We start from the raw sequence: 15,707 nt of genomic DNA on the forward strand, positions 1-15,707 counted from the left end.
TTGGGCCACAGTTAGTCCCTACCTGCCCGTGTGTGTGTACGTGCTTGTGTAAAATGAGAGTGCACCATGCAGGCCGCAGACACACAGAAGGCTCCTCTCAAGCAGTAGCATTAGAAGCAGGCCAGGACCCCCAGGTGTAAGATGGTGAAGTATTTATCTCATATTGCTCCTCTGGCAGACAACCAGAGTCTAATACTGAGCCCTGCTCTGTCCTCCCCACTCCACACTGGCACACACACACACCCACACACACACACACACACACACACACATACACACAAACACTAGTGGCACCACTAATCCTTTGTACGTACAGTATGTTGGCGCACGCACATCACCCTGTGCTGATGCCCATGTGCTGCTGCATGAGTGTGTGTGTGTGTGCATGTGTGTTTGACACTGTGTGTATGAGACAGAATGGGGGGGGGGGGGTGGGGGGGCGGACGTACGGACGGACGGACGACCCCCCCCTCCTCCTCCTCTCCAACCCCACCTGGCAAGGAGCAATTTAGCAAGAATGTTGCAGAGAGGCCTAACAGGAAATCCCTGCTGTCTCACCTGCACTGGCCCACTAAGCTGTGATAGTACTGTACAGACGCCCTGCTAATACCCTCTTAAAGCACTCAACACTGCCAGGCACGATACACGGAAAACAAGGAGGGAGAGATGGACAGATGAGGAGGGAGGGATAACAGGACGGAGAGGAGTAAGGGTGAAAGCAAGACAGATAAATGAAAGTGTAAGAGAAGGTGGAGAGGGATGATGGGAAGTCTTAAGAGCACATTAACACCGCTGACATGCTGCTCCACCAATGACTGAAACGATCGCTCCATCAGCAAGTGTGTTACAGGAAATACTGTATGGCTTTATCAGCTGGCACACACGCTGAGATGATAGACAGCTAACAAGTCCAGGTGATTAACCTCTTGCTTCTCCTTCAATTTCCTCTCCAATTTTCCTTTCCCTCTAGTCTCGTTCTTCTCAATGTCATCCTCCAACAACACCTCTCTCTTTCAGCCCGCCACTACTACCCCTCTTTCAACACTCCATCCCTCTAGGCTTGCTCCAAACTCTCCAGGAGTTTTCCTATTGCCATTTAAAGGTGCGGGTCCTGCGGTGAGACAAAGTGATGTGTCGGTGCGAGAAATCCCTCAAGTCCCCGAGCCAGGTTGTCTTTGGGACAGGCCCACATTTCCCAGCTAGTCCTCCGCGTGTGCGTTTCTGCGTGTTTCCATGTGAGAGCGATAACACGCAAAGCAGAACTCCTACGCTCTTCGGACAACTGGGGTACTCATTCTGCTTATGCAATTGGACACTAGGGACCACATCCTGTTTTGATATCACAGGGTTTTTTTTGTTTTTCTTTTAGTTTAGCGCATGAGAGCAAGAGTGAGGCAGTGAAAGGTGAGGGAAAGAAGTAAAAGGGGCCTATTGCTGTCCAGTCTGGCCCGGTTCAAATCCAAAAGGGACATTGGAGATTGCATTGAGGCGTTCCTCAGAATAGATGAATTAAAAACACGTCTATATCACCCTATCTAGCCCCAAAACCCCACTTAAGCTTTCCAGCCCCTCACTCAGCACCATATCATTTAAAAAACGACCTTGATATGTTTTCAAGATTCCGTGGTTGCATAACTATTAATTCTTTGCAATATGCGGAATTTCTTTAAACAAATACAGTCGCAAATTAATAACCTCTCCACGGTATGCATGCACGCATGCATACATTCGACACTTTCCTACATGCACACATGCATGTACCTGCAGTTGAACATGGAACCATGCACGCACATGCATAAACCCACACTCATTCACCTTGACTTCCTCTCTCATGCTTGCAATGACAGCCAAATGTGGATTCTGGACACTGGTTAGCAAAGTAAAACAGAAGCTTAAAGAAAACAGCTTCTCTGTTTGTCCTCACCTCCCTTTTTCCTGCCTCACATTTCATCATAAAAGTTTTTCTGGCAGGCGAATCTGCAAAGGTATCAGGCCCAGCGTCGGCTCCAGGCCGCAATAAACAACACAGGGACTATATGAGTAGACCACAGTCAAAACGGCCGAACCAGAGACGATGGGGAGACCACAGCAAAGGCCTAGGGACGCACCGAAACTTGCATACTCAAACACTGACAGTTGCACTCTCAGTCACCCACTTGGGTGCAAGCAGAGTCATACGTTGACCAGGAAAACATTCCTGTATTGATGTCTTATCTCTCGCTTTGGCTCTTTAAATATCTCTGACCTTCACATGTACACACTCGCCATGACTTTTACTCATTATTTGCATTTCTGTTCAAAGAATAAGTATGAATGTCACCTAAGCTGACAACACCACTATAAAAGTTGTTAAATCCCACGAGCGGGTCTGGTGGAGTGTATGGGATGTCTGAACCCAGGTCTGCTCGGGCTGCTGCGGTGCGCTACACACAGCTGTGTGAGCTATTCACTCCTCTGGCTGTATGACGTCCAGCCAGCCTGTATAAATACAGCACAGGGCGGCCATTAGACGTAATTTATTTAAAGGCCCGTGCTGTGAAATTAATCATCTAAATTTATGAAATAATGTTCGACTAATTCGTGTTTGTCTAGCCATTAATGTGGCCAAGTCTGGATTGTATCACTAAAAGAAGGAGGGCTATTTCATTTCAAGATGATGTTAGACCACCAGAGAGTCTCCCGTATCAGCTATAATCATTCAAGTATCTCTTTTATTGAAATATATGCATCACTGAGAAGCCACCACAATCTCATATGATGAAGGAGTGAGAGAATGAAGGTGGACCGATAGAGTCAAACAGCTAGAGGATGTACGTTTGTCTGCATTATCAAAGACTAGTGAAAGGTGAATAACTGAAAGGCCAGCCCAGCTTATGAAGCACACATGTTTACATTATGGTGTATCAGCACCTGACTGTTAGTGTCTCTTCCTCATACAGATGTGAGAAGGAGTAGCGTTAAATGATCCATAGTTTCCAGATGAGGCAATAGAAACTTCCAATACATCGCTGTTGGTCGCTGTTGAAGGTTGTGAGGTTAGACAGCATGAAGACCAAAGTGGGAATTTTTTATATGAACACATTAATGCATGTTGGTGTGTGTGTGTGTGTGTGTGTGCACAGGTGCAGGGGGGACGCTGCAATGTCAGACGAAACAATGAGGCACAGAGAAACTGCGATCAAGGGCTGAGTTTCTCCGAGACCCTGCCCTGCGCTGATTCTAGGTTCATTCATTTACACACACACACATGCACACACTGTATATACACACACATGCACAAACACAAGATTTCCTCTCCACCTGAGCTGGCCGCACCAGACATGACGACACCGGGGATGATCTGTGCGGAAATGAGGGACGTTCCCTGTCCTGGGTCTTAGGCTCGGTGTCATTTGAGGTGTGTCATCAAAGCCGGGGTTAAGGCAACAGTCGGAGCTCTGATCAGGGATTGTATAATAGACGGATCACCTCAGGGCCGGCTCGGGATAATAAGCGGATGTAAACTGCCTCACAGCAGGGGCTGCGAGGTGGAGTTTGGGGCACAGTCTCACTGTATACTCCAACATCTGTGGATCAAACCATGGCAACACAGCTGTCTGCCCACAGGCTACAGAGGGAACATGGGAATGAGGCGACGTTAAAGAAGAAAGACAAGGACTCAGACACACACAGAACTCCAAGGATCCGCTAACAAAAGAATCTTTGTCAACAGAATGAATGAATGTTTCTGCCAAAGCATAAAAGTCAATCATACCATGCTTTTGCTATTGTACCAGAGGATGGATATACGATACAGAAAATGTCGGGGACTCACCCCGAGTGACATCACACTAACCCGCACTGCACACAGCTGCCTCAATTCCTCTTTCACCCTCCATCCATCATCATTACCACCTCCAGCAGAGATGGACACAACACACATGCACATATAAAGGAAGAGACGCTGCAGGCGTTCCCCCTCATTAACACTTGCTCCTTCTTTGATTATTTTTCCTGATCATTTCCAGCGCCGCATGCCAGTTGCTACATCCTGTTTCCAGGGACTCCATTTCCTGTCAAACCACACCGAACAGTCACTCTGGCAAACGTGCAGAACGATCACAGGTCTGCGATGTACGGTAGGTGCCTGAAGTCAGCTTGATTTCTTCTTGATCAACAAGTAAAACTGTTTCTTGTCTGTCACCTGCTGGTCTGTCGAACACACCCTCATGATCTTGGAGCACAGAAACACTGCGGTTTCCACTTCAGAACAACAACTACCAATATGTTATTCTGAATTATTCAAATGCAACCCTTAAAGCCTCATTTGGAAGCTGTTTGGTAATGTGATAAGTGAACCATCTCCATGACAGCTGAGCATACGCTTTCATCTGCTGATGAAGGCCAGAAAATGTTGCTAAAAGCTCCAGCAAATCAAGCAAGTCAGCTCTGCGCTACGAAACTGTTTGTCAAACTAGTATATTTCCAAGGTCAATAATGAACCTTCAATCTCACCATTACATTGTGCTTTCATTTGTGGTGACACTGCAGCAAACAGCCTCACGTTGAGCCATGATTTTTCCATCTACGTCATCAAACCAAAGTATTCCACTCATTACTTCTTAAAAGTTTAATATCCATCCAGTGTGGCTACTATATAAAAAGAAGAACAATTTGCTGAAGGTAACGGAGCATGCAACAAATCAGAATGACAGTAAAAGGAACACAAAGCACAGCCTGTTGCACCCCTTAAAATGTTGTCATGTCAAGGTATGTTCCCGAAGACTGCAAGGCCGAGAGCTGTGTTACCAAATAAATGACAAAGAAAAAATGGAACTGGTTGCACAAAACACCTTATGTTTTCACCTTAAGTATGACACTTAAGGCTTCATTTCTCCTTAGCTGAGGGTTTTCCTGGTTAAGGAAAAACTCATTTATTGCACTGATAGAGATTTTACAGGGTTAAGTCTCCATGGAGACTGTCTGTTTGCTTGGACTCACGCTTGTAACGCCTGTTATTGCCTCACAAAGTTGGCTTGTTAGTTAGATAGTGAAAAAATGGCCAAAAGAAAAGAAGACTAGAAAACAATATTGGGCAGAGGAGGAAAAGATTATACTTCTAGAGGAACAGAATCATAGAGAGCTCATACTACGAAATAAATTTGATCCCCAAATACCAGAAAACAGAAAACGATTATAGGAAGAAACTGCAACAAAAATTATTTCAGTCAAAATCTTAAGTGTAAAATCAAAAGTGCATCCGTTGGGTTCTCCTGGTCGCAGAGCACTCTTCTCAGGGTATGTTCGTTTTTTCATTTATCACCACAAACTCAGTCATGCTGCAGCTAAGATAGAGTCAGTGTTTACTACCTTACTTTGGTTGCTAAGGTCTTTTGTGCAATGGTCTAGGGATTCCTTAAGTATAAGACCAAGACAAGGAGAAAACCATAAATACTTAAACCTTAAGGAGATGACTTAAGGGTGTTTTGTGCAAGCAATTTTATTATGATGAAACCTTAACTAGGACATTTAGGAAAAGCTTAAGTTAAGGTGTTTTATGCAGCTGGCCCCAGGCTCTTGAAAGGAAGAAATACCTCTAAAGACCTTTTGTATATTAATAAATCATTATGTAAAGACATTGAATTTATGGAGAATAAAAACCCGGGTCTTTCACTATTAGCCTGCAGCAAACACTGTGCTCTGTTGTGCCCAAATTTGTGTGCACAATGTTGTCTCTCGCTGCTGCTACACAGGTTTTATAGGACAGAGAGCAGGCTGGCTAATGCATGCACATATACATCAAATGCCAGACAACCTGCTGGACTCTACAGTAGTCATACTGGGTGCAAACCATCAAATGGAAGATTTTTACCCGCACTCTGAACCCCTCCTTGCAGCTATTTAGATGAACAGAAGAAACAAATTAGGCCTGCCTCATTAAAACCCCCTGCTGTAAGTTAAGCCCCTATAGAATGAGTGGGTGATCCTCTGACACCAGACACCTATTATTCTCTATTTTCTAAATTAGGAACTCCTCAATCCCCAGCGCAGTTTAATTGTTGAGGGAGAAGCAAGCAAATAGGCCTGCCAACACTTGACAGTTTTCATGAGGAGGTGAACATCCGCTGAACTGTGAAGAAATCGTGGTGTGTTTTGTATTCACCTGATACTGATGTTAACACTCCCAAACACCACCGTCATTGTTTCATTTTAAATAAAAGCCAAAAACATAACATAATTGTCCTCAAAAAGGAGAATAAAAGAGGAGGGTCCAGTGTCCCTACTGTATTTCTGCCTCTAGCGGTTCAATCATTCTATTGAGAGACCTATTATTAACAAAGACTGAACTTTCTGTGCGTGGGAGTGAAAACACTTCAACTGTATTCTTGTTGCACTGCATGTTTGTCAGAGTATCTTAGTATGTGTGTGTATAAAATTAGAGGTTAAGTGGTCAGAGCAAAGTAGGGTGACCCTGAGGATAGAGGAGGTCAGAACAAAGAGGGAGTATTGTCTCTGGCTATCTCTATCTGCACCTCACTGCCTACTGGTTAACCAGCTGCTGACTGACGACAGATCAAGCAAAGCCCTAATTACTGTGTTTTTTTGTGAAGTTCAAAATGTACAAAAATAGAAAACGTGAAAAAAAAAAACGCAGACAGAGCAAACACACTCACTTCCCAAAGACCTTCAAGGGGGATAAATCATCACGCAAATGAAATTTACCATAGATGTCCTCTGACTTAACGCGTCATTTACGGCGAAGTATGCGACATGCATATTTGCGAGACAGCACTAATGTGCGTGTTTTAATGTGCATACGCACAAAGTAGCCGTGTGCACACGCTTGTGTTTGCCGGCTCCTTCGGTCGCGCACATATTTATCTCGTTCCCTGTGTAAACCATTAAATATTTCATCCCCGTCCTGACCCCTATAACTCCACTTTATGGCTTTTCCACATGGCCTCTGAAGAACTCGCGGGGGCTTTATTTTGGACCGCGCCATGTTTGTTCTGGGGGGCTCTGACGCTTTGCTACTCAAACTGCATCCCAAACCGCGCCACCCCAGGAACCCGGGAGCATGGTGTTGGGTCTGAGAATGGTGACCGTGGTCAGTCAAGTTCGGATGAGGTCATATTAAAACTGGTCTGCAAAGGTTCAGACTCATAACAAGAGACAAAGGAACTGTTTTCCATTTGTGTACGCCAACCAACTTACTGCTGTCTTCAGTGTGTACATCAAGTTCTCACCTAAGTTTACCATGTCCATACACTCTTTCCTGCAGTGGTACCAAGACAGGGGGATGAAAATGGATAAGGAGAGGGAGAAGTAGGCGAGAAAATGGGGGGAGAGAAGACAGATGGAAGCAGTGAACATGAGGGAAGAGAAAATAGGGAGCAAAAGGGAATGAGGCAGAAAGAAAGACAGAGAGTGAGAACACAGCAGGGGGAGAGTACTGGGCGGAGTGTAACCAGGTTGAGACCACATCTTTTCTCCGCCTCACTACCTATATGAACCATTAATCAGCAAAGAGAACAAGGAAAGATCAACAAAAATAGTCCAGCAGGGACCACAGCACACCGTACTATCACATCACTCACTGACAAAAGCCCACAGCCTTCTACATCCATCAAGCAACTCTATTCTCTCACTTCTCACTTCCTCCTGTCGCTCCATCTATCCCTGATTCTTTCCCTCGCCCGCTCCAAATTCTTTTTTTTAAATTTTCCTCTTGTTTTCCCTATCCATCACTGTCACTATGGTTGATGTTAGCAAGTCATTTTTGAGTCATTTATATCTTCTTCAAGTCATTACACCTCAACCTCAAAATCAAAACTCAGTGGAGGTCTTCTGGCAGACGCGCTGCAAACGCTGGTGATGAAAGAGAACACAAGATATTTGAGGTCACAGCTCAGAAAGTTAAGCTGAAAGACCACAGACTGCTCTCTGTAAACACAGACATGTTGCCACATTGCAAAACATACATTAAAGGCCTGCTGCTGCTATCACTTCTGTTGGTGTTCTGTAAGGAGCAAGATATCAAATGCCATATTACTGTGCTATAAATGTCCTTGATTAAGACTTTGATTTAAGCACCCTGATCCTACCTCAGGCCTGGATTTCCCCTGTGTGGGTAAGTGGCCACCTGCCAAATGCTCGCCTCAAGTAATGAACATGTAAATCAAAGCTTATCAACCTTCACTGCATGATCATCTTAGCTAATATCTTCCAAAGACATAAAACAATGATTTGTTGCATCAAAAAAAAAATGAAAGTAATAACTGAGATTATGTGACTCTCAGGGATTTAGATTTACCAATGAAGAAGACAGCATAAACAGCAATTATAGGACACATAGCTTGTGCTAAAATACTCTGCATTAGGGCTGCAACTACTAACTATTTTATAATTGAGTATTGTGTCAATTATTACTTCAAATTATTTGTTATTAATTGGATAAAAAGAAAAAAAGCTACATCTTATTATCTCCAGCATTATATATAAAAAGGACACCTTATCCCTTAATTTATCTTCCTGTAAAATGCTTTGTACATATAAAATAAAAACAGTGGGGGTGAGAATCACCAGAGGATCCATGATATGATATGATATGACATGATATTATCACGATACTGAAGTCACAATACAATATTACTGTGATTTAAAAAATGTTGCGATGTGCCGAGTATTGCGATGAAATACACTGAAATATATTGCGATTTTTTTTTTCAGCAGCAACATGTATCAAGTGGACTGAAAAAAAAACAATTGATTATATGGTTCAACTAGGCTTCCTGAAATTTAATTTGTATTTGTAATATTAATAATTTACATAATAAAAAATCAGTACTTGGCCCTGTGTGACGATACAATATCACCTCACAAAAATATTGCGATACTATGCTGTATTGATTTTTTCCCCCCACCCCAAAAAGACAGCAAATGTGTGCTGCACCAAGAGACAAAGCCACTACAAAAGAAAAATTAAATCAGATAAATGGACATTGGATGTGCAGCCATGCACCAAGGATAAACAGGAACCACAACAAATATGTATTTGTCCAGATATTGCTCAAGTTTCTGTTTGTAAAGAAATAAAGGACTCACTTTAGATTAAAATATTCCCAAAACATAATGTTACATTATACTCCTGTGTCTCTCTGACATCATTTCAGCTAATTAGCCTTAGCTTCACCAGCTGTCTTGGCAGACTGTTGTCCATTTTGACACACAAATGCATGATTACAGGTTCATTTACCTTCTGTCTGTTTTCTCTTTGTTTTGTGATTTATCGGTGCAGTCAATGTACATTAAATCAAATGCTCACAAGACAAAGGAGACAATGCTATTTCCTGTATTTCTTAACGTGAGTTATACAAATCATGGCATTGGCTAGCTTACAACCCCTACTTCAGAAGATGTACTTCTCATGTCACTGTGGGCAATGTACCCCATAGCACCAACTTACAGAAATGATCATTTTACATAGATTATTTGAAATATTGCAGCGTGTTTTTTTTTTTAATCAGGTAGAATATGATGACTTGCTTAAAGGGATAGTTCATCCCAAAATATATAAAAAAAAAACATATTTTTCCTCTCACCTGTAATGATATTTATCAATCCAGATTGTTTTGGTGTGGTTTGCAAATATAATAGAACTAAATGGCACTCGTTTAGCAGTGCTCTAAGCCCCCCACCCCCTAACCCCAAAAAAACATTTTGAAAACTGAACATCAATGTCTCTTTCCAGAAATCATGATCCAGTTACTTAAAGCCCCTACAAGGAACTTTCATTTTGAGTCGCTTTTGGCGACCCTGTGGACAAAAGCGGTAGTGTTTTGCCGGAATGAAGCCTACATTTCCCATGAGCTCTAGCGCGTATTGTCGTAAAGACGCTTACCTGGCTCGCGCATGTGTTTGTTTTGGGGATGAATGAAACAACAAGACGGGAAAACTTTGCCCCCGCTCCTATCGGGGATCCCAGCTCACCTCTGCCGCGCCCCAGCTCCACCTCTCCGGCGTAAGCGCCACCGCCGCCGGGGTAAACACCGTGCTCGGCTGGTAAGGCTGAAGGCCTGTTTGGCGAGCACTTCCACAGCTTCTTGGAGTATGGAGCGGTGCCTCGCCTCTTTATTTCTCGGCACTTGCTGGACCCTGTCAACGCCTGGCTGGTACCTGTCGTCAGCCCGGATGAGGTGTTCCAGCCCCGCGGCCCCTGCTCTCCTCGTGGGGGGAATCTGCGCAACCTGCGGCCTCTGTGTGTGGCTCCCCGGACAGCTAACGCCGTGGACCCACCAGCTCCTGCCAGGATTGGGCTGGTAAATGCTAGATCACTAGCGAACAAAACGTTTATCCTGAAGGATTTCCTGACTTCCCGAGGACGGGATTTTCTCTGTGTGACTGAGACATGGCTGACTGCTGGTGAGTCCAGTGCTTTCACAGAACTTTTACCCGATGATTGCTGCTATTTTAACTCCCCGCGGACGTCGGGTCGAGGAGGAGGAGTCACTATAAATGTAAGCAGCTAGGTAAGATGAAGTGTGCCGTCTGAGTGCCGTAAATCGCTTCGTACTGGAAGCGACCTGCGGTGGACCCGGAGACAGTTTCCTAAAGGTATGGATATACACTGTATAGAAATAGCTTATCTTCACACCAATGGTCTCATTTGCTGTTGTAGGTCACACACAGACATCAGCAGAAACGAGAGACTTTTGCATATCCAGTTAAAAGTTCCTTGTAGCGGCTTTAAGATAATCCACAGACCTTGTTGTGAGCAGTTTCATGTAGGAACTATTTTCTTTCTACTGAACTACACCTGCCAACTGTATCACAGAGCAGAAGGAAGAGTGCATCTACCACCAGCTCACCTAGCACCACTGAGCTAGCTAACATTAAAGCTCAGCCGAGGAGGACTCCATTAACAACAACTTGCACTGTCACAAGCCTTTCGCCCATGAGTTGGTGCATGCTTCCATCATCTTCTTCCTCCCCAAAACCATCTAGATTAATAAATAGCACTACAGACAAGAGGGAAAATATCTATTTTGGATTGTGGGGTGAACTGTACCTGTAACTTGTGTATCTCTGGGGTATATGCATCACTATAGACTTTGCAGGTTAAGCAAATACTAGGGAAGTGTGGAAATAATATTTGTAACTTCAAGATCAGCAACAGCAGAATTTCTAAGATCACGGGAAAATATAAAGATTACAGTATGAATCAGAGGGTCTGTCCCCTTAAAATGAGAAGTGTCTCAGAGACCAACACCCTATTTTGTTTTACAGAAAATAACTCTCCAGAGTAATATTCAACCCATGCATGTAAGTTTAAATCTAACAGCTCAATCGAATAAATAGGCCCGCACATCTTGACTGATTTGACCTGCTTATATATAAAACTACCGTTCAAAACTTCTCAAAGTCAAGCACCCGCGAGCCCCTTTACCACTGGGGTTGTGGCCTGTTCCTTTGTGTCTGGCTGGTAAAATATTCAGGAAGGTCTCAGATAGGTTACCTGATCTGTTGGAGTATAGTTACAGCCCTGCATTGTCATGATGGGGGCAGGAATGACACATACTGTATTGAAGGGTTAAGTTTCCACAGACGTGGGCAGCAGACTCACGGTGCTCACACACACTCATTATTTTCCACATTTCCCAGTTATCTGGAGCCGTATTCAATCACGCTCATTTAGAAGCTGTCCTTAACTTTGACTGACAAATAAATACACTTCCATTTTCTCATCCCCCTCGCTCACAGTGCCTGCTCTGTTCGCACACTGGTTTCTTCTTAGTCCCATCCTGATGTGAATTGCTCTTAGAGACAAGTGTCTTTGAGATGAAGCTGCTCCTCAGGTCTGGGAGACACCAGGCTGTCTCTGGGGGAGTGGACTACTGTACCAATCACTGTCATTCACGATGAGACCTGCCTGGCACACACACACACACACACGGGGAGGGGTACGATGGGCCAGTAGTCATGAGCGAAACAAAAAGGAAATCTGGGGCTCTTGAGGAATTTTAAACGAGATGTAGGAAAGCTGAAATAAACTGCTGAAGGGAGATGAAGTAATAATATGAGTGGATGGAAGGAATGAGGTGAGAAGGGAAATCCTGTGAGAATGGCCGCGCTTTCTAGCCGAATTACTGACAGACAGTAGAGGAATGCAGCGCTATGGCTGGCCTCAAGCGCACTCAATAACTTTACTCATCCTCTGGTTTGCCCACTTAGTCCAGGAAACCCAAGCCTTTCCCAAGCGGGGGAAAATGCCACTTCAATAGCAGGGAAAAACAACTCCAGACCGGAGATGAGAGTCCAGCAATCAGCACTGACAGCGTTCGTGTTTTTGTGTGTGTTGTGTGTCTTTGCGTGTGTGACTATGTGTGTGTATTTGCGGTGATCAAGACTGTCGGATCTGATTACAGCCCGCTGCAGTAGCCTGTGAGAAGTGAGAAGAAGACAGGCTACAGAGCACAGTGATGTGTCCAGTGCCCAGTGAGCATTATAGTCAATTATATATAATTCCCTTGACATGCACCCACATGTTAATGCATTAACATACACGAATCTGTGTCATATTTACAGACACAGATACACACACACCACCTGCCCACTCCCAGGCATCTTTTTCATTTCAGCTTTGACTCAGGAGACTACTATTATAGTCTTCACCAACAAGAATGAAATATTCTAATGGTATAATATTCATGTGTTATTGGCACCTGGTAACTATGTTGCTTTGGACAAGAGTGTAAACTCTGTTTTCCCCTTTTTGAGGTTTTAATATAAATGTTGATATTAAGGATTAATACTTAAGCGTCCAGTGTGTAGGATGGAGGGATGTATTGACAGAAATTGTGTTTTCTTTTGTGCATAATCGCCAGAAAATAAGAATTGCTGTGTTTTCATTACCTTAGAATGAGCCAGTTATATCTACATATGAAGCGGGTCCTCTTCCACGGAGTCTGCCATGTTTCTACAGTAGCCCAGAATGGACAAACCAAACACTGACTCTAGATAGGGCCATTTGCATTTTTAGATCAGTAACCTTAGCTGCAAAATGCCACGAAATCCTACACAACAGACCTTTAAGACATACATTAATAAATCTGAATTTAAAATGTCGGGACTATTTTTAAAAGCAACAGCCATCCTGTCAGCTGTATTAGTGGCTCAATGAATGAGACATTCAACGTCTTAACGTCCTCCTTATTGTGCTTAACAACATTTGCAGAATCCACTGCATGTGAATGAAAATAACCAATCAGATTTATGGAGTCTCTAATGCAGCTGTCAATCATGTCAATCACTAAGTGCGTTTCCATTAACCCTAGAAATGCGCAAAACCTAAATATCGCAATAAAAAACTGGTAATGGAGACACCTCCATTTCGAAAAAACTCTCAAATATCGAGAAAAAGTTTTTACGCTCTCATGAGGTGGATTTTCAGACGGTCCATATAGAAGTACATCGCAAAAGTGTAATGGAAACACTTTTTTCGCAAATATACGTCACCAGACATGACATTGATGAATTCCTCGTTCACGATCCTCTCCCTGAAATCCTTTATCCGTGGTCGCTGCCGCACATAAGGACTTTGCCTTTGGAATACCACTCGCTCTCTTCGTCTTCCACTGTAGACTACTGCAACAGCAGCAGTGGCAACCGAGATGATTGTTCCAGCTCGCAAGAGATTTGGAATGTCCATCTTACTTCCGCAAACAAAGTGGAGTCTCGCGGGACGAGATTTTACGAGAATTACGGCTCATACGCAAAACACCTTTTAATGGAAACACCTGCAAGTCGCAATTGTACTTTGTCGAAACTTTAGAAATATCGCATTTATTTTGCACAAAATTGTAACGGATGCGACTACTGCCTGTAAACTGCGGTCAAACTGTCAAACTCGGCAGCGCTGATCAAATATGAATCAAGATTCTGTTCCTGGACTGCCTATTTTGCCCCTCAAATGATTTCAGAAGGATATTTCAGTGTACTGTTTAGCTACCCTGGAAATCCAGAGTTCTCGCGAGAGCACAATTTGAATTTGCTCAACGAGTCACTCTGGCAATCAGTAATGTTGCTCATTACCCATGCCGTTGGAGCTGAGCTGCACCGATCACATTGGTGTATCTGATATAGGCGGGCCAGAGGCGAGCTAAACAGATGACGACAGCGTTGCGACAACGAAGTCCGGAATCAGTCAGTATACATTGCAAGATGGCTACAGATGAACACCAGTTGTTTGAAACAGCTTTGGCCGCTACAGTGAACGAGTTAGACTTGGCTTTTTCTCTGAAAGAGGAACAGAAGACGGCGCTCGAGTCTTTCCTTTGCAAGAAGGACGTTTTTGCTGTTTTGCCGACCGGATACGGCAAGAGTCTAATCTACCAGTTAGCTCCGCTGGTAGCTAAGCTCTGGATACGTCACCCCGTGTATTGTTCTGCTTTAGAGACTCCTCTGCTCTGATTGCTGTTTTCTGTAGCTTTAACTTCAGCAAACCTTAACCATCACTGTTACACTGCATCATGGCTAAAAGCTGACCTCAGCTGCACATAAATGGTTCATGAAACATTAGCTAGTTATCAATGGTGATAGACTGACAACTAAATAGCTGACTGAAAATTTACCCCTGACACTGATCTGCTGCAACCACCATGATTTGTCTCACTGAGCTAAGATTGTAGCGGACACTTGATAGACTTAATTGAGGGGGAAATCTTTATAAACTGGGGGTGATGCCACAAAGTTACACCTATGACAAAAGGACACGCATGCACACAAAAAACACTTCTTTACATGCCACACAAACAGAAACATGTACACACAGAAAACCACCCACTGAAAACCAATTCTTTCAAGTATGATGTATTCTGCTGACTGCGAGGGCCAAAATTCCTTGCACATGTATGGACAATTAGGCCTAATTTTGGCCCAAATTGCTTCCTGTAATGATGAGTGGACATAGTTAGCAGGCCGTTCTCGACTGCCTAACACAAAGAGATCTAAAGTATCAGTTCCAAGTCTAGAGAGTGATGGAGAAAAATGCTAAATGCTGCGCGCCCTCCAACCCCCCACACACACACCTCCATCTCTCCACATACAACCCGCCTCCATCCCTAACAGCAGTGATAAAATCATTATAGCCATAGCGTTTAGAAACTTCAAAGATGAAGAGGAAAAGCTGCCAGCTTTCTCCAGCCTTCTGACTGACTGACCCGCCCACATGTACCAGCCCACTGGTGGACTAAAGGAGCCACACACAGAGACATTTTTTTTCCACCCACCTCAGTGTCCATTAGAGAAACAAAACGAGAAAGAAACCAAGGCAGAAAAGGCAAGATTGTGTGCACCTGCAGAGGTCGTGATGAACTCTGATATCTCATAAGTATCTGTGTATGCAATTTGGTCATAAAGCTTATTTTTCCAGGAACATGCACATTGATCATCATCACTGTAACTGTGTTGGACAAACAGCTAATTTTCTTTGTGTGTGTGTGTGTGTGTGTGTGTGAACTGACCTCTGTCTGAAGTGTGTTGGCCCGTTGCTCCTTGGCGCTGAGCGACTCCTTTAGCACCTCGATGTGTTGTTTGCAGTCTGAGTTCTGATTGGTCAGTGTTTCTAGTTTGGTTTGCAGGGCCTGCATCTCTGCCTCCTTCCTGTTCAGCTCCTGCTTCAGCTGCTCGATCTGACAATCACAGAAACACGAGCACAAATTTGTCACGCA

The 15,707-nt window shown here is 43.8% G+C and overlaps 1 protein-coding gene across 2 annotated transcripts in view; it reads right to left on the reverse strand.

Annotated features, from left to right (window-relative positions):
- LOC125891967 (ERC protein 2-like) overlaps nucleotides 1-15,707 on the reverse strand; it is a 187,722-nt gene that overhangs the window by 145,893 nt on the left and 26,122 nt on the right. For both annotated transcript variants that reach the window (XM_049581599.1, XM_049581600.1), the window contains exon 7: nucleotides 15,501-15,668. In XM_049581599.1, coding sequence (XP_049437556.1) covers nucleotides 15,501-15,668 — 168 coding nt within the window. The remainder of the gene's footprint in view (nucleotides 1-15,500; nucleotides 15,669-15,707) is intronic.

Source organism: Epinephelus fuscoguttatus, linkage group LG7 (genome assembly GCF_011397635.1).
Source record: "Epinephelus fuscoguttatus linkage group LG7, E.fuscoguttatus.final_Chr_v1".
Lineage (NCBI taxonomy): Eukaryota > Metazoa > Chordata > Actinopteri > Perciformes > Serranidae > Epinephelus > Epinephelus fuscoguttatus.